The sequence below is a fragment of the Anser cygnoides genome, chromosome 6, assembly GCF_040182565.1.
Source record: "Anser cygnoides isolate HZ-2024a breed goose chromosome 6, Taihu_goose_T2T_genome, whole genome shotgun sequence".
Classification (NCBI taxonomy): domain Eukaryota; kingdom Metazoa; phylum Chordata; class Aves; order Anseriformes; family Anatidae; genus Anser; species Anser cygnoides.
Window position 1 is genome coordinate 19,175,042 of NC_089878.1, and position 27,983 is coordinate 19,203,024.

At 35.3% G+C, this 27,983-nt stretch overlaps 1 protein-coding gene across 2 annotated transcripts in view; it reads left to right on the forward strand.

Annotated features, from left to right (window-relative positions):
- The window catches only part of LNPK (lunapark, ER junction formation factor), a 39,079-nt gene extending 11,581 nt beyond the window's left edge, over positions 1–27,498 (forward strand). For both annotated transcript variants that reach the window (XM_048061485.2, XM_048061486.2), the window contains exons 6-13: positions 1,419–1,459; positions 7,891–7,971; positions 8,060–8,111; positions 13,837–14,061; positions 18,502–18,607; positions 19,304–19,374; positions 20,655–20,825; positions 26,543–27,498. In XM_048061485.2, the coding sequence (XP_047917442.2) occupies positions 1,419–1,459; positions 7,891–7,971; positions 8,060–8,111; positions 13,837–14,061; positions 18,502–18,607; positions 19,304–19,374; positions 20,655–20,825; positions 26,543–26,739 (944 nt within the window). In that variant the 3' untranslated portion in view covers positions 26,740–27,498. The remainder of the gene's footprint in view (positions 1–1,418; positions 1,460–7,890; positions 7,972–8,059; positions 8,112–13,836; positions 14,062–18,501; positions 18,608–19,303; positions 19,375–20,654; positions 20,826–26,542) is intronic.
- Positions 27,499–27,983: the final 485 nt, after the last annotated feature.

The window sequence follows — 27,983 nt, forward strand, 5'->3', positions numbered from 1 at the left end:
GGTGTTCTAGGCAGTTCTGTACCAAATACAACTTCTGTTTAATTATTAATAACCAACCTTACAGTGCTATTTGTCTGGCTGCATGATACCATACTACATTGAAGTGCAAGGTGTGACTCTACACTGGGCTACCTGGGAGGCTGTGTTCTAATGTAAACATCAAGTTTGGTGGAAAGAGGTGCCTTAGTTTATTAATTTAAAGATGCATAGTTCCTGGAATTGTGTATCTTTTGTGGTCTAGCCCACTGCTAACTAGGTCTTGTTCCATGTCTTATTTGTTTTACTAATAAGGTGTTGTTTTAGTTACTCTTTTGTAGCATAAACTTTCAAATTTTATATGTGCCGCATTTTAGTATCTTCTATATTTCATAGAATGGTGCATTGTATCAGGATAGGTTCCTACATTCTGGAAAAGTTCGACCCATCGTGTTCTTATAAGTTATTTCCTGAAATAACTTTTAAAAAAATGTTTAATAAACCTAATAAATATACAGAAATACTTTTATGTGTATGCATATGTATGTATTTAACTTGGTGGATTTTGGTCTTGTTTCTTGTCTTACGCTTTTTTGGAAAACTGAAAAATGGGTAGCGTACTAGTGAACTACTAGGTCTAGTAGCACTGAGGAGGAGGAAAAGCTGTAGACAGGTTTGTGTGCGTGAAGGAGGCAGTAGAAGACTGATGTTATCAGAGTATCTTCTATATTACTCAGTGGTTTATAACAGTGGATTTTCCATGGGTGCCAAGCTGTAAGCATTGACTTAAAGGAGAATCCCACATGCATTTGATCTTTTCGTTCTCTCTCCCTTTTAAGGGAGGTGCCGTACCTACTACTTGTAGAAAAGTCTCTTACTTTTAGTAGTAAAATGACCTAGTAGCCTACAAAACTGTTTTTTTGCTGTAGTTTGAGAATTTTGAAAGGGCAAAATAGATCCAGATTTGAAGCTTAAAATTCATCTGGTATTTGAAAATAGCATGTATAAGATGCTTACGTGAAATGTTGAAGCTGGTAAATCTGTACCTAGATAAATTAATACTTAGAGCTCAAGCTTTTTTTTTGTAGTTTGACTCCTGAGATCAAGTGTATTTGGTCCATTGTTGTAGCATTTTTAATGTAGGTCAAAGCAGGGCACTAGCTAGAATTGGTTCCTTAATGAGGAAATGGTACATAAAACTGTTTAATAGTTATAACTGTAAAATGATAAGTGGGCTAAAATTTATGAGCAGTTTCAGGGTTTAAGATCATTCATTTTCACATAAAACTTCATTTGTTTTTCCACAAAGTTTACTGATGTAGATTTGATTGTGGTGGGTAGGTAATTTTTCTTGATCTCACAGGGCAAAGTCAATGTTCAGTGTGCTGCAATTATCTCTTCTTTATATTTGAAAACTAACGTATACAATGTTCTTCTTTTAGATGATGCGCTGGAAGATTTAAAATCTCAAAAGAAAAAAATAGTAAGTAAAACTTCAAGGAAACCTAGTTAACGGTTCACTAAAATGTTCTTGCATCTCTGCTGGTTCAGCTTGATTGTAATATATCAATGTAGAGTGGAGGGAGGGAGAAAAGAGGGGAAAACTACTACCATTACTCTGTTTTCAGGTATTTTCTAGTATTGCAAAAGATTTTCCTGACCTTTTTGTGGTCAAAATCACAAAGGGCTGTTTGCATATGAGAATAAATTATATCCTTGTGATTTAACTTAAACTATTGTTTTACTGTTGCTACATCTGTTAAGTGATTCTGTTTAGTCAGAAAATGTGTTCTTTCAACTACTTCTTGTTGATTATCTTTTACTTTAGGATTATGAAGTGTAATATGTACTGATTCAAGAACAGAGTCTTAGTATTTTTAATAGTTACTCTATCATTTAATTATTGTAAATAGCAAAAAGGACTTCTGGATTCACTTCTTGATCAAGTAACAGATTGTTTATCCAATATGCTTCAGCATTTATTTTCCATCCTCCTCCATCTTATTTTTGTACTATATTTCTTCCATTACATTCTTTCCTCTTGAAAATGTATCTTGTCTTGGATCAGTTCAATTGGTCATCTTGAGGTCATCTATTTTGTGAGTTGTGTGGATGAGCTGACAGTATGAAACTGGTATGTGCCAGGTCTGCGTCAATTGGATTGACACATGATCTCAAGACAAATTTTGAATAGAAAAGATTTCAAGTCTTGGATAACTTGAACAGTTTATATAACACTAAAAGCTATTTCATCTCTAGCTGTTCACTCCATAAGGAAGTTCTTTATTTCCTTCCTGCTTCTCAGGCAGAACTTAAAAAAAAAACAACAAGAAAACCCCATTGACAAAAAGTCCCTGCCCTCAAAGACATCCTCCTAAAGTTGCGTTATGTGACTTTATTGTTAATGAATATCTCAGCGTTCACCTTATTCCTTCTGGATTGTTTGCTGTGGTAGTCAAATGAACTGAATTTACGGCAAAACTACCAAAAATCTTTTTGGTAAGAGTCTGGTATTATATGGCTTTCACAAAGCAAATAGACTTCACAGGTCTTCCACTCGGGTGTTTTTTCTTAGCACTTTGTAAATATAGATTTAAAAATGGTAACCTGTAACCTAATTATGTCATTGTCCTTTGGTAAAGAGGATTTGCTAATATTTATATCTACTAATCTTTATTTAAAGGAATCTATTAAATGGAAGTGTCCTTTGGCTGGAGAGGTGATAAAAAGGGATTGGAGAGGCTTAAATTTTCTAAGAATGAAATAAATGAATAACAACTATGTTTTTAATCTTATTTTATGAAAATAGGTTAACTGAAATTAGTTTCTTTCCCATTTGTGCAGTTATTGAGTTGCTTTGGAGGAAAACTTTCAGAACAGAGAAAGTACAACAGAATAAAACCGTTCTTGGAGTCCTAAGAGTAAATTCTTTATTTCAGTGAAATAAGTGTTTTTCTGTAATCGTGATAATTTTCATATTCTAGAACTAGTCACGCTGAATATTTGTGTGTTGGTTTTGTGTGTGCATTTTTTTAGAGAATAAGGAGGTAGATTAGTCAGAGAAGCTGGTCTATCAAGGATTTTTTTTTTTTTACTCTAGAAATTGATGCTGTTGAAACATGATGTAAATTTGTATTTCGGATATGCAAAAGTCAAAACAATATCAAAAAAGTAATAAAGTCAAAGCAACAACAGGCAGCAGTTAAAAGTTAAATAGTTGCACAAATGCTTTGTGAACAATGTAGAAGTTGTAGTGTAACTATAGAGAGTTTAAACCTGAAAATATAAATTGCTATTGGTTTATATGCATGTCAAGCTATAATCATTAAAGACAAACATCTTAGAATTAGTGAAACAGTTCTGAGAAGTCCAATAACCTTTAACTCAGCTATTTTTCAACCTGAAGGGAATAAAAAATCATGATTATCTCCTGAGCTTGTGGGTTTCTGGTTCTTAGCCAGGAACCAGAAGGAGATGACTTTCTGCAACCTCTTGTGGTTCTGGTATTTTTGACTCAGTTGATTTCTTGGGAGTTCCATCATAATTTAAAGGTATTTAAGCATTAAAATTAGATCATTATACGTGAACCCTGGTGTGCTGAAATGAGCTGAAAATGGATGCAGGTAATGAGACTGGATGTGATTTGTATATTAGATAAAAACACTTTTAAAATTGCATTATATAATATTTTTTTGATAATATTCAGATTTAGTTTTGTGTTAATTCCTATAGTCCCATCTGTAGCAATACCTACTTTTATTTAAAAATGAACCAAAAAAATCAAGCAGAATAATCGGAAGTGGGAAGGATTGGATTTTGTTTTCCTGTTGGATTCCAACTAGCTACTGAATTTGCAAATAGAAATAGTTACTGAGATATCTATAATTGTAATCCCCAAAGTATGTGGAATAGGTAAAATGTATTTCCTGATGATTTGTATTGCAGATTGTTGCCTAGGCACTGTCAGCCTGCCACCACAGCTATGGTTTTTCACTTCATAGACACTCAGCTACCTAATTGCTGTAGAAATTTTTAAAGGGAATTGGACTTTTGAAAAATGTTACAGTACTTGTGTTTTAAAGGCATGTGGCCCATCTTTTCCATAGTGACACTATTTAAATGCTGAAGGGTACCAACAACACAGTAAGCTCCTCGCCTGCTAGGTATAAAGCCCTTGTGGTTGTGCAACATGAGCTACACATAACCTTCAGTTCTGCTCAAAAGAGTAAAAGTTCAGTCTTTGGTAGCATAATCATATTGATGTTAATGTGGGTGAAATATCTGACAAATACAAATACAAGTATTTCAACTTGAAATACTCAGTAATATTGGATGTTTTGTACTTTGACTCAGTCTATGTAATATTTCTCTTGCACAAGGCCGAGTTTCAACAATTCTGTTTTCTTAGTGGTCTAAAACTTGAGTGTTTCTTTGTGGAATGGGAGGGGGAAGGATTGAATGCGTTAGCTGTAATCAAGGCACTACTTCAAGATGCAACTTTTTCCCTCCTTGATCATAAGGGATGCTCTGGTTGTGTTTGTGATACTGTAGGTGTAACTTTGGCCTTACTTCTCCATCAGTTAATGAGGCTGTCAGCCCTTAAGTCTGAATGTGTACAGATGAGCAAGTTCAGAGGGTTAAGCAGATTAAAAGCAAGGGCACAGGACATGGGTTAAGCTGCTACAAGTGGGAATTAGCAGAGACTTTACCTGCAGTAGTAGTCTTAAAGATGGGATAATTCTTAGCTGAGGACAGAGTTGCTAAGATAGCATAGTAATTACTGACCATTGTGTAAGCCCAGTCTTGTCTGCCCAGTATATGTTAGAGTACTGCAATAGGAAGCTCAAACTATGATTAAAAATTGTGACTGAGATATCAGGTGAGATACTTCTTTTACACATGTTAGTGTTCACAAAAAATAGTCACTATTTTTTAAAATTATTTTTATTTTAAGGAAGCTTTTGTGGGTGCTTGCATAACTTTTATGTGGAACTGAAATGAATTTTGTAGGGTTGTGTGAACATAAAGAAATAACATCTCCATAGTGAGGCTTGACATACTAAGTAATTAAATTTAAGAACTCGCATGTTGGTATGGTGGCTAAGTAGGTTGCGTGGTGCCAATACTTCGAATTTCCAGTTGCTAAATCACATTTGCAAGACGCTTAAAATATGTTACTCATATTACTTTTCAATATAGGAAACTGATGTAGTTTCTGCAGGAATTCTCTTTGGTTGCCAGTTGGAAAGGAGGTCATCCATGCAGTTAGTCATAGGAGAGAATGTGGTACACAACCACACTTCTTCATTAAGATGTAGTTAATTCTGTGAAATAGTTTGAAAATACATGATTAGGGTGGTGTTAACCTTCATAGAGACTTCACTCGTGATTCTGGTTACTCAACATTTAAACTTAATAATGGACCATGAATATTCTTTGGGCAGAAGGTAGAAAATGTTTTTGTGAGAAAAGTTTTGGATCTCGGAGAAGCGTAGTATGGGAAAAAGAGCAGGAGTAGAGCACTTCAGTGTGTTCCATTGCTCAGCACTAGGTGAACTTACTTTTCTGAGGTTGTTTCGGAATGGTGAATGATCCAGGAATCAGTACTTCGAGTTGCATTTATAAATAAACTTGCGGCAGTGTACAAGCAAGTTCATTCTATGCTTTGGGACTACAGACTTAGTATTTAAAGCTTATACACACAAGCCCTTATTTGTTTCCAGCAATTATACTAATTTGCTCAATCATTAAGGAAAGCTTGATCTGCTTGATTCCTTTTATGGTATTGTCGGCCAAATTTCAATGTGTTTTAGAAACATATATTCTAGAAGTAAAACCACAGGATCTCTATATGCGCTTATAGAAGTCCTGAGAATTTCTCTGAGTTTTCAAGAAACTTGTGAAGACTAGGTTGTGAACCTGAATTCTTGTTTAGATTCAGCTCTGTTAGGTTTATAAGTCTATAACTTCCAATATATGAAGAATAACTTGTTGAATTATCTAATAATTCAGTGATGTGAGTGAGAATAACTTTGACATTGGAATCTAGTGATGAGAGCTAGATTTTAATTTGTCAAAGTGTATTACCGTTTTTGCAAAACTTATGTATCCACAAAAAAACTACCACCCTATCAAATACTAGTATGTCAAGAAGTCTGTTTGGTAAGGCAAGTGTCAGGTGGTGGTGGAACATTCTATTTTTACTTTTTCCTACAAGTCTCTTTGTCCTGCTGAAGGTTTTCTCACTTTCCAATGCTGCTATAAAGGCACATGCATGCATTATATGTTCATTGATGTAAAGTGACTTAGGGCTCTTTATTTTGATTTGGGGGCCATATTGACACTGATTGTTAACACCCACTTTGCAGCTTCACCTCACTAACATCACCCCTTCATATGAAGGGCTGCCTTATGGTTTGCACTTTTATAAGCAATAAATACTTTATTTTTCCTGTTAAACCCTTAATTCTGTTCTTACTGCACACTGTGTGGCATTTATTTTACAAAGTTAGTGGGTTAAGTCCAAAGTCCTGCAGAAATATAAGTTTAGGAAATTGGTTTCTACTTCCCTAGTCGTTCCCTTTTGCTTTAACAGTCCTTAATTAACAGCCTGTGTAGTATTCCTTGTCTTAAACTTCTGTTTGTGTGTAGGAGTGGGCTGTTAAATGGATACTGTGTATCCATTAAATGGAGTGAATTTTATTTATCTTCTGAGGTCTATTTGTAATTCTGAGGTCTGCCTAAATATAAAACCAATACAAGGTCTGTATACACAGAATGGTTGAAATCTTAGTTTCTCACTAGCAAAATAATGGCCTAAAAGTCATGTTAATGTGCCCCATTTGTTATTTTAGCAGTGATAAATGAGTTTGAGGCAACTTAATTTTTTGACCACTGACCTTTTCAGTTTTGCAGTTTATGCCAACAGCAAACTTAACAAACAAACAAAACCACTTTTAGCTGAACGTCGCCATTAGTCAGCATATCTAGGAGAAAAGGTCTGCTTAAGATACTGTAAAATGCATTATAATTTCTCTATATATTAGCTATTTGTCATAACTTCAACTATTTCCATTTTAAAGTTAAGCTTCTGATATTAGCTGTTAACCACTAAAATGATACTTCTCTAGTGATTACTTTTTTAATTAAGCCCATGTATTAGCTATAAAGCCACTTGAGTGCATTGTAAATAAAAAGCTGTAATAATGAAGTGCTTTAATTACACTCCCTGAAGTATGCATAGTTCTCAGTAAATTTTTTATTTAAATTCTTAACATGTTCCCCTTTTTTCGGAAAAGCAGTTTGAATTGCTGTAAAGATGAAGATCTAGCCTTTAAAGTTATTTGAGCAAATTCCATGGCTGTTCTCTACTTAGTGAATTTTCACAGCATTTGCAGCAAGCTAATTGCTTCTGCTAATAAATAATCTAAAATCAATGCTGACAGCAGTTAATTGGCACAGAGACTTTATTCTGTAAAGCACTTGGCTAACGACCTTCCTTAAATTAATAGCATTAAGTGCTATGAGGAAATAAATCTAAGGAATTGCCTGTCATTCGCTTGTCATGTCTAATAACTTCCAATAATGATGGCTGATAGATTTTTGCACATTCCATTATTGAAGTTGGTGCATGTAATTATTCTCCTCATTATATGTAAACAATTAGCAATATTTGGTGTTTCCTTGCAATAAAGCTGTTAAATACAAGTAGCCTTGTTCCGAGTTGCTGAACTTTTTGAAAGCAAAACTTCATCTCTGAGTACACCAAATCTGCAGGTATCTGCACACAGTACTGGTTCTCTGGGCAGAGAGCTTCACGTTTTGGTAACTTTTATATGTTGTTTGTAGATGGGTGGGGGTGGAGAAAGTACTTCGAAGAGTTCTGTCTTGACATGTGGAACCTTTTGTTTCCAGCTTGAGGAAGTGATGGAGAAGGAAACATACAAGACTGCTAAATTAATTCTTGAAAGGTTTGATCCAGAATCAAATGCAAAGGTGAGAATATTGATACCAATACTGATTTGATATAAAAGGTACCATGGAACTGAACATTCAAATAATGTTATTTTTAATTAATTGGCAGGAAGCTGAACTGCCATCTGCTGGAACATCTGCAACCCCAAGACCTGGACAAGGTAATAACCCTGTAGAATGGTTGCTCTTTAGCATAGATGCTCATCTTTCATAGCAATTTGCACTCTAGAAATAGTCTATAATAAGATTTGTAGATTGATTGACCTCTATTTAGGGTTAATAGACTGTTTATTAGACTATGCCTTTTACTGTTCTATATTTTTTCAAGCAATGGATCTGTTAATAAAGGCTGATGCTATTCAAGACAGTAGGATGTTTAATGCTGATGCTGAAGCAGAGATAAAATTAAGTTCTTGGGGCACACTTTTGGATTTTTTTGAATACTAAGTGGCTGTCAGATCTTATATGATGCTCATTGACTTAGCTTTTCAATTCTGCTACCATTTCTGTCTAGTCAGACCTTTCCTAACGCAACACTTATGCTATTTTTATATGGCGGATGCATAGATACCACAAAGCTAGTGCAGAAATCAAGTATCATCTAGATACTAAAAACGAACAGTTCCTTACTAGTTTCTTCCATGTAAGGGTGCTATTATATAAAATAGTATAAGAAAAAATATTCGCATTTCAAGGTAGTCTTGTTTCTAGGTTGCATTGAGGTTTCTAGCCTGGAAAGTCCAAATAAGTGTTTGTGCTGAAAATGTGTATTGTAAGTTTTTAAAACAAACAAACAACAAAAACTTATGCAAACAAAATATACTTAGGTTTTTCTTAAAGTTGAGTATAGCATGCTGTAGTTGTAGTGTGTTAATGGTTGTTTTCAGTCTAAAGGCCACTTTCCATAATGATAATGAAGACAGATTACCTACAAAAATCTGTCTCAAGAAAGTGTAAGAACTAATTTGATGTCTTAAGCAGCTTAAACCTGTAGGGTTTCATGCTCAAATCAAACAATCTGATGTACATCACTTTCCATAAAAGAAACATTGCATATATTAAAACTGTAAACTTCCGTGTCTAGTTCTTGTCAGAAGGCTTTGAAGTAACTGAACTGAATTTTTCATTTTGTCTGTTCTTGAAATGCAGGTCTTGGTGGGTGCACAGCACCTATATTTATGAGCAATATTCTTTTGTAAGCTGCATGGTCAAATGCACTGTTTTGTTCTTCTTGTTTAGGTTTAAATTGTCATGAAAACACTTTGAACCTATCTTTCCTTTCTGACATTGGCAGTGAGTAGTTAAAATGTGGTATGTTAGCAGTAAAGCTTTTTTTCTCTTCTGGTGGCCTAGGCACAGCAATGTTTTCTCAGGTTTGCTCCTTGCCTGTCTTTCCCATGCTGACTAGGGTGTGAAACTGCCTGGAGCCATCTGTTTCTACTTAGAGATCTAGAGATAACTAGCTATAAATGAAATAGACAGTAAGAAGTCTTTAGTCACCCTGGTGGTATTGAGAGTTCGATAGCATTTTTTGAAACTCTTAAATTGTTCATTTCCCTGCTGCCCCAGGCTATGTATGCAGCAATGGTGACAAGCAATTTGTACATTGTATGATAGTTCACTATTTTTGTGTATGCTTGTGTTTATCAAGCACAGTGCACATGCTTTTGATCCAGGGCTCAGAGTTACCAAACACAAGTGAGTTGGATCCAGCATGTGGTGTACAGTTGACTTTGACTTGATTTGTAATAGGTGTCTGAAAGAAGCCCAAGAGAGTTGGAAGTATTTCCAAATTTCCAAAAGCCTGGCATGGTAGGCTGTGGTCTACATTAAGGGTGGTATAACAGTAGATTTGTAGAGTGAAACAGTTGTTGCTAAGGAGGCTGTCTACACTGTATTTATGGGGGTTTACTTAGCACTAGCTGTAGACTAGTACATGGAACTGATACATTAGCTTGGAAGGCACCTTTCAGTTTAGTTCCATTTGAGAGGAATGTAAATGCTGCTCCTGGACCGTATCATGGTATCAACAAGAGACTAAGTGAGGACAACTGAGAAAATTGAAACATAAACATGCAACTTCTCTGGGTGCATCCACATTAATGTAAACAATTTGCTTCATTCTGAACAAAAATAGTTTAACTTTGGCAAGGATATTGGAAAACAAACTTTGTAAGCTATCATAAGCATGATTTTGTTCATGTACAGTACAAATCCTTTTTTTTCCAGTCTGTTCTCTCAACACATTGAATCTAGAGTTCCTTCTCTGTTGTTCACGTAAAGTTGATTATTCAGAATTGTATTTCAGGGGGACACTGTATTTGCCTTTAGCTTGTGAAAATGGGGAGACTTATCTAAATAACCCATTGTTGGTATGTACAGTAATTCATTCAATTTCTAGGTATCAAAAAAGTACAAGCTTATTTTTTACACTAAATAATATATGCCCCAAACAAATACTAGGTTCTGTTCTGTGCAGTATACAACTTACCACAACAAGATGGCACCTTAATGTGGTTATGGTGTAATTTCATGTATGCAGTAGAATTAGTAATTGGAAATTAAAATAGAAGCTTACAAGTTAACATTAACCCTTCCTTGGTCATTTTGTCTCAGTTTGGAGACAAACTGGTCATGTAGCAGAACTAATTATCTTAAGCTCTGTAATGATGTCTTTTTTGAAAAGTGGGTAAATAACGACCAATATATAATCAGATTGGACTTACTGTATATGAAGCAGTTGATAAGGAGTTGGTAAATTTTTGACTTACTAGTTGAAATGAAAATGTACGTTAAATTATTTAGTACAAAGATTTAATCAGTCAGCATTACAGAGTAGTTAATTTTCAGAAAAACAATCATAGCTTTGTGTGCTTTGATCTTTTTGCAGTTTTTGTGATTTTTGTCACTTCTAAAATTGCTATTAAATTTTTTAATTGTTTTAACAGATGATTCATATAAATCTTGAGATTTGGCATAAGAAAACACCTGGAAGTCCAGAAGGAACTATCTAGTAAGAAATATTTTGAGGGTTAGAGTTAATTAGCATTCAGTACTCTGGCCACGTGAAGAAAATAGGTTAAGAGTATATATTGGCAGTGGAATGAATATAGAACAACAATATCCTATTGTTGATACCTGCTCCCTTAACTGTACTGATACAACTGTTAGTGGGGATATATTGTGATTGAGATTGCTGCATGATCTGAATTAAAAATAATGCAATAACAGATGGCTGTAAGCTGTGGATTGGGTAAAGGCACCAAAAGGAAGAAAAAATTCTTAGTTGATCTTTACCACTAAAGCCAACAAGCTGTGTGAGTTACATATTGGCCTGCATTGTGCTCTAGCTCTTTACACAAATGATGTATAAAAATAAGGGAGTTTTGAAGTGAGGGAGAAATAGAATACTTTTGCTTGTAAACATGAAAGATAAAGTGGTCTCACCAGTAGCAATATCCTAATATTCCTTAAGAGATCATACCGAATCATCAATTGTAAGTAGCCCTATTAATGTCTCCTATGTATCAGTATAGTTCAGTGCCAGTAAGTACAAAATTTGGACTGCAGTACTCTTGAAGAATAAAAAAAGGTCTATTTTTAAGTTATGCATACAGTTGGTTAGCAGATGCATGAAAATAATTCATGGGGGGGGGGGGGGGGGCAAAGCTTGAAAAACTGCAAAGCTTCGTTCATATTACCTCAGCAGTAGCAATGTTGTGAGTAGAGAACCAATTAGACACTTTACTCAGTTAACCTGTGGGACTTTAATTATGGAAGCCTGAAAGTTTGCAGGAGGTTCATTATTAATACAGTGTATTTTTTGTAGATTAGCCATGATTGTTGGTCAGAATTGCACAGAGCTGTGAATGAGTAAATGGAGAGGGTGTTCTAGTTATTTTAGTGTAGGCAGATTTGAAATATTACTACTAAAGTCTCTCACAAAAAGCTCTTAAATGTCAATAGTGAAGTTTATCATAAATGAATTCTCAGTTAAAATGCAGTCTTCAGAATTGAAACAAGTCACCAAGGAAACCTTTAAGGAATTTCTGCAACCAGCTCACTAATTTATCCTGTTCTCTGGATTGTGAGCAGTATAATAACAAGGGGCCCAATTTTACATGCTAATATCTACTTAAAAACATACAGGATCTTCATACCCATTGGGTGATCTAAATTGGAAGATCAAGTTGCGTCAGTTAATGCAGCAATGTCCATGAGGGTGTGGAAGGGGAAAGCTAATAATTTGTTCTGTTCAATATGAAACTGAGCTAGACGGTTTTTTAGTAAGACTTGTGTGGTTGCAGTCTTCTCACTGAAACTGCTAGTCTCTTTTCTTTCTTCTGGTGTTTACTAATGCTATTCATATGTACAGATCAGTAGGCAAGAACATAGCCTACATCTGTTGCAATTTCTTGGCACTGGATGTTGGCAATTTTCCAACGGAACTTTTATGTTTAACCTAGTACTTCAGTGATAGCAGCTCTTCCTTAGGCAGTACAAGTTCTCATCACATGCTTACCGTACCCCCAGCACATATGAAAGCTTAGTGGGGTAGTGTTTTATTTTCCAGGGACAGAGATTGTTCCAAAAGACTTCAGCATACCTATCTCCCTGTGGTTACTTGTAAACTGCCTGCTAAGAACTGAAACTCTTCCAGCCTGTTGCAAAGTCAGCAGAAAAAATATCTCTAATCTTGAAACTCAGGGAGATGAATTCGAAGTCCAATTCCAATATGAAATTCCATTTCTTGTAGAGGTAACTAAGCAAGTTCATACAAAATATTGTGGGTACTAGAAACTTGTTCTGGACGGTACTGTAGCCTTAGGTGTAGACATTCTTGGGATGTAGCTTTAGATAGCCTGAGCCATCGTGTTAACCACGTTAATGTCCAGAGTCCTGAAATGAGGGTAAATTTCAATGTGATGTTGCAATAGTGTATTTCAAAGACACTCTAGAGGTGTTAAGGTACAAGAAGGATGAGAAATAGATGATAGGGATGGCTGTTCCTGGGCACTGTTTTGGTAAAAAAAAAAAAAAAAAACAAAAAAAAAAAAACAAAAAAAACTCATGTATAAATATAATGAAACTTCAACTTTATGTGACTTGATATTATAATATCCAAACTCTAATGTGTTACTGGGATGATATTCCTATTGATGTTAATGAGAACTCTGGCTTCAGGTAAGAAGAGCTGAAGAAACCTATAAAGTTTTTCATGGTAGTGACATAGTAGTAACTCCATGATAGTGGATTGAGAAGAGGTAAAAGTAAGGGAACAATGCAGTAGAGCCTATTCTTGCTTTGTGACAATCCAAGTACACAGTTTGTTGGTAGTGTTCTTGAAGAGAGTGAACAAAACTATATAATCTGTTTATGATGATCTGCATATGTTTTGTTATCATTTTAGAATTGTTTTGTTTATCTGCAAACCTCCTAACAGCTCTGGGCACTTAGCCTGGATATTTTAGACATGGACTGAATAGTTGTACTGCCATACTAAATGCTTGGAAACACGTTTAAGCCGTAGTGTAAAAAAGTAGTCAGTTCCATCTATACTTTGTGGTTTGAATCTTCCTGATGGTATCTCCAACGTTCTGCTTTAGAGTACAAAATTATAAGGTAGGCATCTGCTAATTGTCTTCTGTAAGGCTTTTACCCCAAATATACAGTTACCAATCATTACTATTAAAACATTGCATTGTGTACTGGCTTTATTTCTATGGTGTGCTCAGCCAGGCACTTGGTGATCTTTAGTTATGGACACTTCTGGTTTTGTTTCACTTGGTTATTTGTGGCTGATTGGAGTGGCTGTATTAATATGCTTTTACTATTTCTTGCTTATAATGCTAAATGTTAAATTCAGTACACACATATTCTTGTCAGAAATTCGTCAGAGGACCACAGCTCAAAGAAATGCTTCTACACCCACACCTGCAACTCCTAAACAAGGCTCTCCAAAATCACTTGTTCCAGTAACAGCATCTCCTAATCTGCAGAGGGATGCATCCGCTCTGAGTGGGCCACTGGAAAGAACTGCTCTGCCGTCCTTGCAGTCAAACATTCCACCGAGGCACCCTGGATCCCCTGCTACTTCAGTGCCTGGAATGGGTAAACAGAACACTTAATGTTATTTACAGTTTATATTGTTTTCTCTGGTTACCAATAAAATAGGCCATTTTCAGACAGTATGGAAATGGCATTTCATTTGGAAATAGCAGAGCAGTTATCTGATTAAGCAGGAGTTCCATATTCAATTAGCCATAACTCTTTACAGCTGGCACCTTTTGATGCTGAAACCTATTGCCTGAGCTCATTTAACTGTTATGGCTTCTTTGTTTAAATGGCAATAAAACTTTGCAGTATTCTGTAGTCAACAATATAGCATACCTTTTTATGTTCTTAGTTTAGAAGAGCTCTACAGTTATATAAATCAGGTACAGAGGAGAACACTTTCCGAATACATTCATGTTTCTCACGAAACCCTGTACATATTTTTTAACATGCATCCTGACATTTATTTAAATTTTTACTCTAGGAGGTATACTCATGCAGTCTATACTCATAGATTAAAGTGTAAAATAGCAAATGTGCCAGAAAAGTTGTCTGTGGTGTAGCTGAATTTTTCTAAAGTGGTATGTTAGTTTGGTACAATAGTCAAGTGTTTACTGACAGGTCAAAATCTGGATGTTCCTTAAAACTTGATTTCATATCCTGAAAATGCTTTTTCCTTCATTTCTGGTTTGCTGTTCAGAAGGGATGGACTTTACCAAATAGCATTCCTCTTATGCAATTTAGTTCGTGTTCTAAAATTTGAGAGATTTTGAGGGAGGGGCAGTTGTTGTTCTCATTCTGCTCGTTGAAGGTGAAGCAGGACAGGGTAGTGCCAGGACTTCCATGTGTTGCAAGGTGTCTGTCAAGTTGGATTACAAAGCAATGAAGGAGATAAAAATGTCATCTTGAAAGTAAAAGGGATGCAACTTGCCAAGATTCTTTTCAGCACCACTGTAATTTGGAGTTGTTCTTTGCTTTTTATACAGTGATCAAGAATATTTTATCTGCTGCATTTCCCTGATTTTTTTTTTAACTTCAGGTAAAGTCTTACTGTAGTTCCTTGCTTACTAACCTCCATGGTACAATCTAAAAGTAGGACTGAACATTGGCACCCTGTCTCTTAATGGAAAATCTTGGGTAGCTGAATTTTAACATGCCTGTTCAAAATATTTGGTATAGTGGAATAAACTAGTCACAAAGAGCTGTGATCTCTTAGCTCTTCTCAAGATCCTTTAAGCCTTATTTTTGCTTAGTAATCGTTTACCTGTATTATGAAACTGCTATTTTTTTTTGTTTTTATCCCTGGAATGAACTGCAAAGGCAAACTATTAATACTTTCTGATTATCTTGAAGTACCAGAAATTAGCTTCACACACAAAGAAATTGGTCGTTTTGTTTCAAAAGGTGTTTACTGAAACCTGCTTATTGAAGATTCCTTACGGAGTTTAACATCACATGTTCCTTCTTGGTTAAGAGTCTGGCTATATGATAAAATAGTATCAGCTATATTCCTTCTTTTTCTTGGAAAAAGATTCAGGCACAATGAATAAGCTGGATGAATGTTAGCCTTCACTGCAGAAAATGTTTAGAGAAAAAAAAAACACTTTTAAAAGGACAGTTGCCAAACCTATTAATTAAAATATTTAATGCTTTATAGGCACATTTTTTCCACTGGAACGAACACATTTTTCTATTGTATGCAGCATTGGAAGCAGCTGTAATTGTCAATGTGGAAGCCCTGTTTTTTGTTGAATTTTCCCAAACCTTCCCTTTGCATAAAACTTCAGTCATGTAACTGTAGTGAGAAGTATGTAAATTCAGTATCTGTAAGAGTAATATCATTGCATCCAAGTTTATGCATGGCTTGCAACAAATATGAATAGCCTTAATTATCTCTAAAGTGGAGAAGATTAATAATTCATTTTCATTATACTATATTTTGTAGAGGAGAATCAATTTAACGTGTATTACCACGGAGCTCCCATATGTTTGAAAATTAATAACCAGCAGGTAGTTGAGAGTTTGCCAAGCTTTGCAAAAATGACCAGTCTTTCTACGATGATTGCTTTTGATGTTTATATTAATTACTGGTGTCCATAACAGCATGAGAACTGAGATGGTTGGTTTGAGTTATTAGTAGGCAGGTAATTGAAGTTTTTCTTGGAGCACGTTCTAGGTACTTTTACTTAATATTTATCTTATTTTTTAACTACTAGAAGCTTTCATATGTAGTGATATACAGGTCATATGAAAACAATATCTTTTGAATACAATACTAAATACATGTATGAGTGTTAACCAGATATTGAGGAAAATTATTTTAGTGTTTTAATTTTATTGCAGATTTTTAGTCTTTCAGATCTTTGCCGTCACACCTGTGTCAAACATTGGCCATTCACTTTTTTAGTGGAAGCATTGGGCCTTTTATTGTGAAGCTTTAGCAAATGTATTTTGCTTGAAGTCTTCTCTGGGCAGCTTTTTCAAAATCTTTGAAATACAGAGTTCTGCCTAGCTAATGTTGGACTGATTTTTTTTTTCCTGTGACTGCTTTGAGGATTTTCTTAGTCTTGAGTACTACTTGTTCCCAGAATACAAGAATAATTTGGGAATGTATTCCCTGATTTATATCTCTTGACTTCAGTTCCCTTGTTTGTGAAAGCAAGAGTTATTTTAAAAAGTATTTTAAGCATGTAAATTGCAGTATTTTCTATTCAAATTTATTGTACTTGTAAAGATCAGGACAGTCTGTTCAGGTCAGTTTTCCAGAACTGACAGAAGCCTTGCAATGGTAAGGATGAGATTAATCTCGTTCTGCATGTAGGACTTGGAGAGGACATTGCTCAAAATATTTGGGTCCTACTTCTTGAAACAGTGTTTCTGACATTTGTCCTAGGGTATCTAGATAATCATACATAGCTATTGAACTTTGAACAGCTATTGAACAGCTTTACAACTGAATATAGCACATTCTGGTATAAGTAACTTTTTCCGTTGTTGCTCCCATCTGTGAGAGATAAAAGATATCAGGTTTGAGATGGTAATTGCTGTCTGTTACATCTAATGCTGTGTTTAAACTGAAAGCTAAACTGAAAGCCTATCTTGGATCAGTATACTAAATGGCAAGACTTGCTGTGTTGTCTTTGCCTCTATACTCATGGCATACATGCTATTTCTGTGCATATATGTATGAAAACAAGAGCTGTATTGCTGGGAGCTATGATTTTAGCTGGGAGCAGCACCAGGGCATGCATAAAGTGCTACCGGAAAGATAAATCTATCATCTGAGAAGCTTGAAAGCCACTGTTTTTTTCCCTTGGTATCTTTCAGTTAAATGCCCTTTTGAATTAGTTCAATTTATTAACAAAAACTACTCTTTTGGTAGTCCATTGTTTGTATTTTTAAGTCACTTGTAGGAGATTCTGTGAAACATATCTTCCCCCCAAAAATACTAGACAGATAGTAAATTGAAAAAAGAATCAAAAGCTGAATGTCATCAATAAAAGTCCACCTAAGCTGTTGACTTGTATAAAATGCCTTTTGGCCAGGAATGTGTCCTTGGGAAGTGATTTTAGGTATTTAGTTATTTGAATGGTGATGTTTCTTACCAAATTTTGTTGCTCATTATGCCTAGCTTCTGTGTCAAGGCTAGAAGGGAAGGTAGAAGTAAGGACTGAAAGCTACCTAAATGGCCATTGGCAGTTTGTAATGATCTTGTAGTAGAGCAGAAGTTTTAAAACTTTGACACACATTTGTCTTTCCACACACATTCATCTGCTTTAATTGCCCTATGTAAATAGAGATGAAGGTGGTAGCAGCTATTGTTGTTACTTGTTTTTAAAGGAGTTTTATTTTGATAGTAGTTAAACACATAGAATTTAAAAATATCTATATCAATAGTGGTGGTCTGGCTTTTTAGACTAAGCATAACTGAAAATATCCAACTTTCCAATAAATGTGGAGATGCAAACATACCAAGTGGCTAGATGGTTTAATATGTAGACTGAATACACTGGGCATGTTTCCAGTTAGGCTCCTGCCATCTAGTAACCGCACAGAAACCAGTGGGGGCTTCTTTGGTAACATTTTTAGTTCTTTTAGTGTTGTAATTGATTTCTACCAGATATATTGGTGTAAATTTGAAAAATTGAATATGCAGAATTCAGACTATATAAAGAAAACTCAATTCTTAGTTGCTTGTTTAAAAAACGTATAATTGTGAGTAATCATTAAATGCTATTAATGCATTAAGTACATCATTAAATTAATAATTTCTAAAGAACTTAAAGCGTGAAAGTAAAATGATTTAATATAAGATGAAGGAGCAGTAGAACTTTCAACTATTGTGGGTTGAAAAAACTTGCAGCTTTCCTAGTAGATTAAGAAATATGGTAATTCATATTAAGCAGGCAGAATTTCTATTGCACTAGCATGCACAGCGAAAGATTATATACAGTAGTATAGTAGAAAATCAATTTGACATGGTTCATGTTTTCCTAGGTCTTCATCCTCCAGGCCCTCCTTTAGCAAGACCTATTCTTCCTCGAGAAAGAGGAATTGTGGACAGAGTTATTGAATATTTGGTTGGTGATGGTCCTCAGAACAGGTAAAATACTGCTAAAGGGAATACATAAATATACATATACATAAATATGGAGCTGCTTAACTTTTTTTAAAGCAGAAGGTCCAAGGTTAAAAGTATTGCAAACTGTCATAAACTTTCTTATGATATGGCTGTTTCTTAGTGCTTCATAGGAAATCTGTAGGGAAAATGGTAACCATTTTGACAAGATTAGCCTCTACTTTGAACAGTATTAGCCATCTGATACAAAAAGAAAAATCTTTGATACTCAAGTAGGTGAATACATTATATTTAACAAAAAAAAAAAAAAACACAGCTTTTTTGATTATCACTTTAGCTTTATTACCTTTATAAATGCTTTCAGATTGCATTCAGAACTCTCCAGATGTATCTGAATTTCCATGTTAAACATGATCACTTTTCATACTGACTGTATTCTAATGAAGTACAAACTTGTAAATAGTTTGGATATTATTTTCTGACACTGCTGATATTAAAAATCTGTTCAACTGTGAGAATCTTTCACTGTTTCTAAACCAACTTTAAAAATTATTTTTAAATATATGGTTATTGTGTAGGGCCAACTAAATTCATTTGACTGTGGAAATTACCTCTTAAGAATAAATACCTAAGCTGTTAGTATCTGTGGTAAAATGCATCTCCTGCTTCAATGTGTTACTGCTTAAAGGTACGTAATTATATAGTGTTCATGTTTTCTAGGTACGCCCTTATATGTCAGCAGTGTTTTTCTCACAATGGTATGGCTTTGAAGGAGGAGTTTGAATACATAGGTAAGAACTAATGTGTAACAGGCTTGAATACATAGGTGAGAACTAATCTGTAGCAGACTGTAGTAGTTGGTTTGTGTTTCATGACTGACATGCATCATGCTTCATTTTGGTTACTTAACTGACACTGTGAAATGTCGCTTCATATGGGAACAGTTTTATGGTAACTTACTGCTCTGTATCTTAAGATTTGCTTTAAGATTTAAAGAAGTACTTTATTGCAACCGTCAGGCCAAGGATTTTATGTGCAGAAAGCTCTTCAGTAGAAATAGGCTTCCTCCAGTACATCCCTTTAAAATTGCTACTGGCTTAAAATGGTTCTCAGAAGGGTTTTATACTGAGAAACTATCTGACATTAAAGTATTCCTCTTTTACCAGAACTTAAACAAAATTTTTCTTTGGCAAGAAGATCTTGGGGAGGTATCAGAAAAGGAGTGGGAACAAGCCCAGGGGGGCTATATGTGAATTTATGGCTAACGATAACTTAAGACAGACACAGCTCTTTATTGAACACAGATGTTTTATTTTGCCTCCTTTCTGCCACAAGTGTAAGCCTGATTTTTAAAAAATGAGGGGATGTTAGATGAGTCTTCTATTTCATTTTGTTTCTCTTAATTTTGCGAGGAAAATACACAACACTAAAAGTATAGGCTGAAGGTTTCCTATGCATCTGAATATATTTAGTCTATGTATCATCTTAGCTCAGGTGTGTTCACAGTTCAAATGTGCAGGAAGTAATCATCCCCCCCTGTCGTAGTGAAACTATTCACTTAACTATTATGTGGGATACTGTACTTCAGAACAAATTTTTTTTCTTAATTAAGCATCACTGGAGCAGAATGCTCCTCAAGGAGCAAATAGTGAGGGAAATATGAAGCGTCCATAGCATCCACTTAATTAAAGGGTGAGCATAGTGACATCTTAACAAAAAAAGTTATCTTCTATCTTAGGTCTTTTGCAGGAAAGAATAGAAGAATGTTGTGTGGCAACATGTTGTGGTACTGAATTGCAGTGTTTTGTGGTCAAATATTTCACGATGATGGGCAAAAGTACAAGTGCAGCAGAGGTGATAGCAAACAGGTATTTAAGAAGCAAATGTATGCTGAAGTTGAAAAGGGATCTATATGGAACGATTTCTGTAAACTTGATGGACATACTCTCCGGCATTATTATTAATTTATTTAATTCTTTTTAGTATTTTGGACAGTCAGGGTATTGTGGAGGAATAAGGTGAAATATTAAATTGTTTAGTGAGACTACTTACTGGGTGTGCTTTTGTGTAGCATTTAGGTGTGCCTACTGCTTTTTCCTGAATCCTGCAAGAAAAACGAGACCTCAGGCTCCAAGACTACCAGATTTCAGTTTTGAAAAAAAGCAACCTTCAGAACTGCAATCGGCAACTGAGCATCCAGAGTCAAGAGAGAGAGAACCGCAGGAGAATCAGCAGACAGAAGGTATGTGCTAATCTCATGATGTCTGCTCTTATTTAAAGTCCAATGAAATCTCCCTGTCCCATGCACACTGGTTTTGAATGTGGCAGCTTTCATTGATATGTTTAAATGTTACATACATGATGTATATTGAGTGAGTTTTTTTATAAGAACAACTTCATAGTAGGTACAGTTTATATTTTTTCAAATCTTGTCCCTGCTTCTAGCTTAGTTTGATGCTGTTGTCTTCTCTTGAACCCTAAAATTTCATTATATTAAGCAGAATGTCTCATGCAAATGATGGCGTAACAAAATTCTTCACTCTAGTGGTACTGATAAACAGATGGAAAACAGCGCTGTAAATTAGTTAAGAAGAGAATATGTCCTGAAGTGGTTAACTTCCACTGTGTTCAGCAGGTCATTTGATTAAGGTGTGTTGGAATTTCTGCCTTTGTTCCTTTTGCTGTTTTCCTCAGGGCAGGAAAATCTAGTAAAACTGCCTTGTTTAAAATCAGGGAGTTCAAAGACAAATTGTCAATTTTAATTTAGCATAGTTCCTTTTGAGACATTTTATAGTCTGCAGATACAGTAGGCATCTGGTATACAGCCAACAGGAAGATGCAGTGTTTTAAAAGACTTCAGAAATTATAATTTCAAACCAAAGAATCTCCAGTTGGCTGTGCTGTTGAATACTTAATGGAATCTTGCATTGGTTTAAAACGAAGGAGCATGTGGGGAAAAAGTTACTGAAGAGGGTACAGCCCTGATATTCAGTCTGTAAAGGCGTTGTCTATAGGAAACTGTTGGAATGTAGCAGAATACTTCTGTTTGATCTTTAATACTGAGTACAAAATGGCATCCGCTTTAATTTCTGGCATGGGAAGGCTGAGTGAGACTGATAGGCGAGACTTATCTAACTGTACCCATCTCTGGGTGCGGTCTGATGAAGGGTGCGTTGTATGGAAAACTTGTTTGGTTTCTTTTCTTGTGTCATAGTGTTCTCTTAACTGCTTTTCAGTGAAGAAGTGTCCTCAGTCACTTTCAATGTAGTTCCCTAACTCGTTGCTGGGTCACCTAAAGGGGGATAGTGTCTTGTTTTGTAGGATGGAACAAAATACAGGAGGGAAGAAATTAATTTTGACATATCACTCAGTGTAATTGAAAAGCTTCATATTCAAGTATTGTGGATTAAGAAGACATTTTCTCTTTCCTTGCATTTGTCCCTGTGCCACAGGTCACAGTCTGTCTTAAATATGTCAGTATACCTGATTCTAACAATTGTATTAGCACAGCTGAGGAGAGGGAGAGTTACGGTAGAATGGCAACAGAGATAGCAGTGAATGTAACTACTTAAGTGTTCTTTCACGATAAAAGTAGTGAAGCAAGACCTAAATCAGATCCATGAAGCTAGCTAAGACAATGCAAATTTCACCTTTGCTCTCAAGTGGTCTTATTCTCTTTTCAGTGAGTAGAGTATGGATTGGTAGCTTCTTGGCTACTTTTTTTTAAAAAACAGGTTGTTGTAGAAAAGACATGGTTTATTATTGGGGTCTTCAAAACTCAGGTTATTTTCTTCTGTGTGAATCAAATGGAAAAGCCCTTAAAGACTTCAGCTCTTGGAGGTGTGTGCCTTGAGGGTTTCTAAGTGTTATTCAACTGCAGGTTCTTAAAGGTTTTGAGAGAGAGGGGTGCTAATTAAGCTGGTATTATCATTGAAGGAAATGTTTATCAGACTATGCTTTTAATGGGTCTGAGCTGCTGAGCCAGTTTATAGATGTTTAAAAAACAAAGTAAAGCCTTTTAGAATTAATGCAAGATTTTCCTTAAGTACTTGAGATGTGAGAGTGAAAATTCTACAAAATACTTTTTGCTTTTTATGAAAGCAGAATTTTCAGGATAAAACATAGAATATTTTTATTGCAGTATATGTGAAATCTTCAGCTTACCTTTAACACTGAAAATTACTTTTTTTTGGTGTGGTCTTGTATTCTGGTGTGCTCCATTAATTAAAATAATAAATGAAAAACAACAAAAGAAAGCACTGTGGGGATTATTCACCAGTTCTTTTTCCTGCTAATAAGTTATATTGAAACTCTTGAGAAGAGGCATAAGAAATGAGTAATTGGTATGCTGACTTCTCCTTTTAGGTAGCTTAAATATCCTGATCTTTTCTGAATACTTTATCTACAAGATATGAACCATTCTGTTTTGGTAATTAGTAAGCAGCCAGAAATAGCGTGTTAATATTTAACATAACTAATATCTGAGATGTCTTGTTGATGCAACATAGGCCAGTGCTACCCGGTCCATTTGTCATCGTGCATTATCTGTCTGTGTCTTGCCACAAAGTAATCTCTTATGAATGAGAATATAATTTTCAGTAAATCACTTTTTCCATCAGAACCCTAATTTGAAACATAACTTGGCTTTCTTGATTGTAATTTTAAGCTATGAAGGGATAGCTCTGGGGAAGGCTTTTGTTCACTGTAGTAATATAAATGCTGTCATAGCAAGAATAGAATATCTTTGCTTAGATGTAAACAAACACTAACATCAAGAAACCATACTCACCACAGCGTTGACAACAGGGATATCCAAACCTTCTATGTAACTCATTTAAACCATAGCTATATAGCTTGAAAAAAAAATGCTAGCTAATGTGATGCAGAAGTGCTATAAATATTTTTTCACTAGTCAGCTACTTTACTAATGAGTAGAGCATGAAGCTGAATCTTTTTTCAGTTGTGTGCTCATGCAGTGACAAGCATGCTACGTGCTACTCCTATAGATATGAGAACTGAAGAATGGTTATGTGGAGTGCTGTTGGCACTGAACCTTGGATTTTGTAATCCTTTGGAAATATGGAGTCATCAGCTGTCAATCTGATGCAGATTACTGGCACAGACGTCATGCTTCACTATTCAGCAGTGTAACCTGGGAAATTTTAATACCAGAATGAAGTAATATACTTCACTTCGTTTTTTAAGTGGCTTGTTTTTTTCTATCAAAGGCTGGTCTCTGAGCATTTAGAAGTAATATTTTTCTGTATAAGACCCAAACATTAAAACACCAGGAACTACTTTTAACTCTGTGATTGATTTTGCCTTCCTTATGTTTGGTACTGTTGCACTATCCTTGATATAGGCTTGTCATTTAACAATGTTTTGAAAACAAGAAAATTTGTCAGCTTGAGTATTTTGTATTGAATATCTAGTGCTGATGTTCAAAGGTCTTCATTAGATTACTTTGAACTTCTGATCACTGTGATGAAATCCGGACTTTATGAAGACAACTTCCCTTGCTGTCTCCAGATTGTATGGAGTTCTTTGACCATCTGATGAAATATTTTGATTTAATGCTTTTAGCACATCTTAAGATTTGACATACAGCAACTGTTAGTATGTTTGAAAGGATTTCCATTTAAAAGGCAGATGCAAAAATCTGGTTTGCACTTCAACAGAAGTGTGCACAGTAATGCTGTCCTTCAAAAATAACACTCTTCCAAGTTGTTCCAAGTTTGTGCTTATTCGTGAGTTCTACCAAAAGTGGCATGGCTTTGGGCAAACATTACAGGTGGAACAGAAACTTTAGGAATAAAACTGGTCAAGGACAAAGTATTAAGGAATAAGCTTCTGGTCAAAATGGTCTCAGTTTACTGTTTAAAAAACCAACCAACCAAACAAAAACAACAAAAAAAACCAAACCAAACAAACAAGAAACCTGGTCTGGAATAATTGTTTGAGATTTGGCTGCTTCTTTACCAAATCTGCACTATTTTTGCAGGACACCATGAGTGTGCTATATCTTTAAGCCATTATTTCTTCTAAAAGATCCAAGTATCTGCTGTGCTTTTTCCTTCAGCTAGTATGGCTAGAATTCTGATTTCTCAGTAGATCCTTGTCAGCTTAACTCAAGTTCAATGACTTGTTAACTTTTTTTAAAGAATTGGTTACATTTTTTTTCTGGCTTTGTGAATACCTGCATACCAGACATGTTTCTTCTACTTGACCTAGTAGCGATACAGTATTGCGATACCACTGGTTATGCAATGAAATACCCTGCAACAAAAAGAGGGGTAGCTGACCTCTCACAGTGTGAAGTACATACGCTTTTGTAAATACTAAGCTTTAAGCAGAAGTGCTAGGAACAGAACTTCTGTAGCCAGAAGCAGGGCTTTGAAGATTGCGTTGATACAGTTCTTAAACTTACCTTAGGCTGTTTGCTGTTGAGATTATATATGTGTAGCTGCATTCAGTTAAATCATGTATTAATAACTGATCATCAAGGGTGCTACCTTTCTTTTGTCATCTTTAAGCTTACTTTCAGAGCTTTATCTTTCAGCTACTGCACTTAAAGCAGTAATTTAAAAAACTTAGTATTAAGATTAAATGGACTCTTCACTAGTCAGTGTATTTAAAATGAAATCACTGTATATATTTAATACAGGTTGATCATGTTTGCAGTTGTAGCAAACAAGTAGCATTGCTTGCTGTGACTGCCACAGCTTCCTATTTTAAAGTATCTACTGTTTAGTTTCTTAATTTTGTCAGACCTTTAATTATTAGATTAATTTTCCATGTAAGTTGTTTTTTAACTGTATATTCTGCAGAGTTTCAGCAGTTTTACTAAGTTCATTAAATAAAGTGAAGGGAAAGGTCATGTAAAATAAATACCTGACTTTTTTTCTTTAGGGAAACAGTGTCTCCATGCTTTTCAGTAGAATATAACAGTGAGAGCAGCATCCCTTTCCTGTTCCTTTGAATATAGGTGGTTGGAACATGCATCCTATCAGGCTTTCTGCTTTTAAATGGAAGTTTCTGCTAGTGGCTAAATTGTCCTTGGGGCTGTCCTCAAGCCCATTGTAGATGCTCAGCATCTTCCTAATCACACTAAATGTATGGTTCCCTCAATCCCTACATTGACCAGGCTAAGAACAAGTCACTTTTACAGGTTGATGGATCATAATTCTGAGGAATAAAGGACTGAACCTGAGTAGATGAATAATGTTTGCACTATACTACACATGAGTTGAAGGCATGGAGTTCTCTTCTTCCCATCCTATACTTTCTTTGTGACTAAAGCTTCAACAGCAGCAGTAAAGAAGGAATGTAACTTAGTTGTGGAGGGGCTAGAGCAGGAGAAAGCACAAACTCATTCATAGAATTGGAGGCTGAAGAAAATACGCAGAGTTCAGATGAGGAGAAAGAAAACTGACAGTAGGAAGATTAAGAATACTCAGTAACTTTTGTTGGCAGTTTTGGGATGTTGGGAACTGGATTTTTCTGTATTTTTTTCTAATTACCTGGCTCTTTACGTGTAGTTTCCACCAAGTAGAGTGTTTAGGCTCTGTGTGGTGGTTGAACTTATACAGAAAAAGCTGTACAGTTGCTATCACTTCCATTACCAAGCAAAAGCTGAATTAAGATAATGTCTTACTTCTGGCATTCTATCTCATTAAACAAACAAGCCTAGAAAGATTCTGAGTGTGAACGGATACAAATAGTGTGCAGTATTTTCAGTGGGGTCTGGTGAACTTTTTCCATAGTATTTTCTTTTTTCTTCAATTTTATAGTTTTTACCTGTGACCTCCTTTTTAGAAAAATAATTGTTGGCAGTTCAGAACTTTGTGGTGACTAGTTGAAATCTGTGTGTGATTACAAAATATTTTCACAGGCCCTCTAGAAATATTAGCTATATCTTCATTTCTGAAAATGGTTATTTGATCATTTTTCTTTTCACAGAATCTGAAGAACCATCCCAGAGCATTGAGACAAATGAGACAGATGATAAAGCACTAAGTGCTGAGCAGCTGAATGATGGGCCAGCTGAAGAAGTTGAAAAAGAAGTAGCAGAAAATGTTTCAACAACTGAAGACTCTATTTCAGATTCTGCTATTTCAACCGAACAAAGTGAAGAATCTTTAGTGAAAGCTGAATAAAGTACTTCAAGTGCCTTCAGTAGCTAGTTTTTAGCTTTGTTCATGCCTGTTGTTACTATTCAGGTGAGCTTTTTTAAATGGTACAACTTAAAAATCTCGCTTGAGCTTAAACTGCCTCAACTGCCACAGTATGTCAAAGCTATGTGTGAAAGTGAGTATTGTAAATTAAGCATGTGTCTTTAAGTTAACTCACAGAATGTATAGTTGGTTGAAGTCTAACAGTCATAGCCATTGCTCAATTTGCATATTTAAAAATTTAAAAGTAAGTTTTATTAAAGGTGACCTAAAATTTGACCTCTCTAGCTGTCAAATGATGAGCGACGAACTGGCCACAACACAACTGACCTAGTAAGTTTGGTCTAGCGAACTTAAAGATACTCAATTTAACAGGGAAGAATTAAAAAGTACATCTTAAATACAGAGGTTTACAAGCTGAGGTGTCATCCCACATTTGACTTAAGCATATGGAAAGTGTCATTACAGTGGTGTTAATGTTATTCATTGTCTAACTTTTTGACAGAATTAAGTTAGATGACACTCACAAAAATTGCATCTCCTTTGGTATTTGCATTGCAGATGAACCAGAGGCGCGTACATACGGAACTGTTTTGTGTTTACATAAAATATAGAAAGTCTCTGCACTTGATTGTACTTGAATACAAAGCACTATTTATACCTGTACAATAATGACAAGATATAAGTGAATTTTGTGCCTTTGTGTATTTTGTTAAAGGAAAATAAAGACATCTAGCAGCAAGATTTGCTTTGTGATTCCTAGAACTTAATAGAACTTCTGCTGTATGCCGCAATTCCACTGTTACTTTGTAGAAGTTCAGGAGGAATATAACATGTTACAAGGAGCATGTATATATGTTGCTAAGGTGGCTTCCTTACAACAGAAATAGATCCCTCATCCGTAGTGGGAGCTTACATGTGATTACCAAAAGAGTTTGCAATTATGCTTAAAGTCTGTTGATCGTATTTATGGTTAAAATTGCAATGAACATTTGCTGCTGGATTACTGAAGCTGTATGTGTTTATATAGCTTTTGAAGCTAAGGACTTGTGTGCATTTCCTGTTATTTTTAACAACTGGGAACTTGGACTAGCATGTTTCTGGTGCCTAGAAATGAGACATCTAAATCAAACAGATTTTATTTTTTTAAACACATGCTGAGCCTGTGTAGTTTGATTCTTTAGTTTTATAATGTGTGTGATGTCCTCCCTGTACTTTACAATATGGAA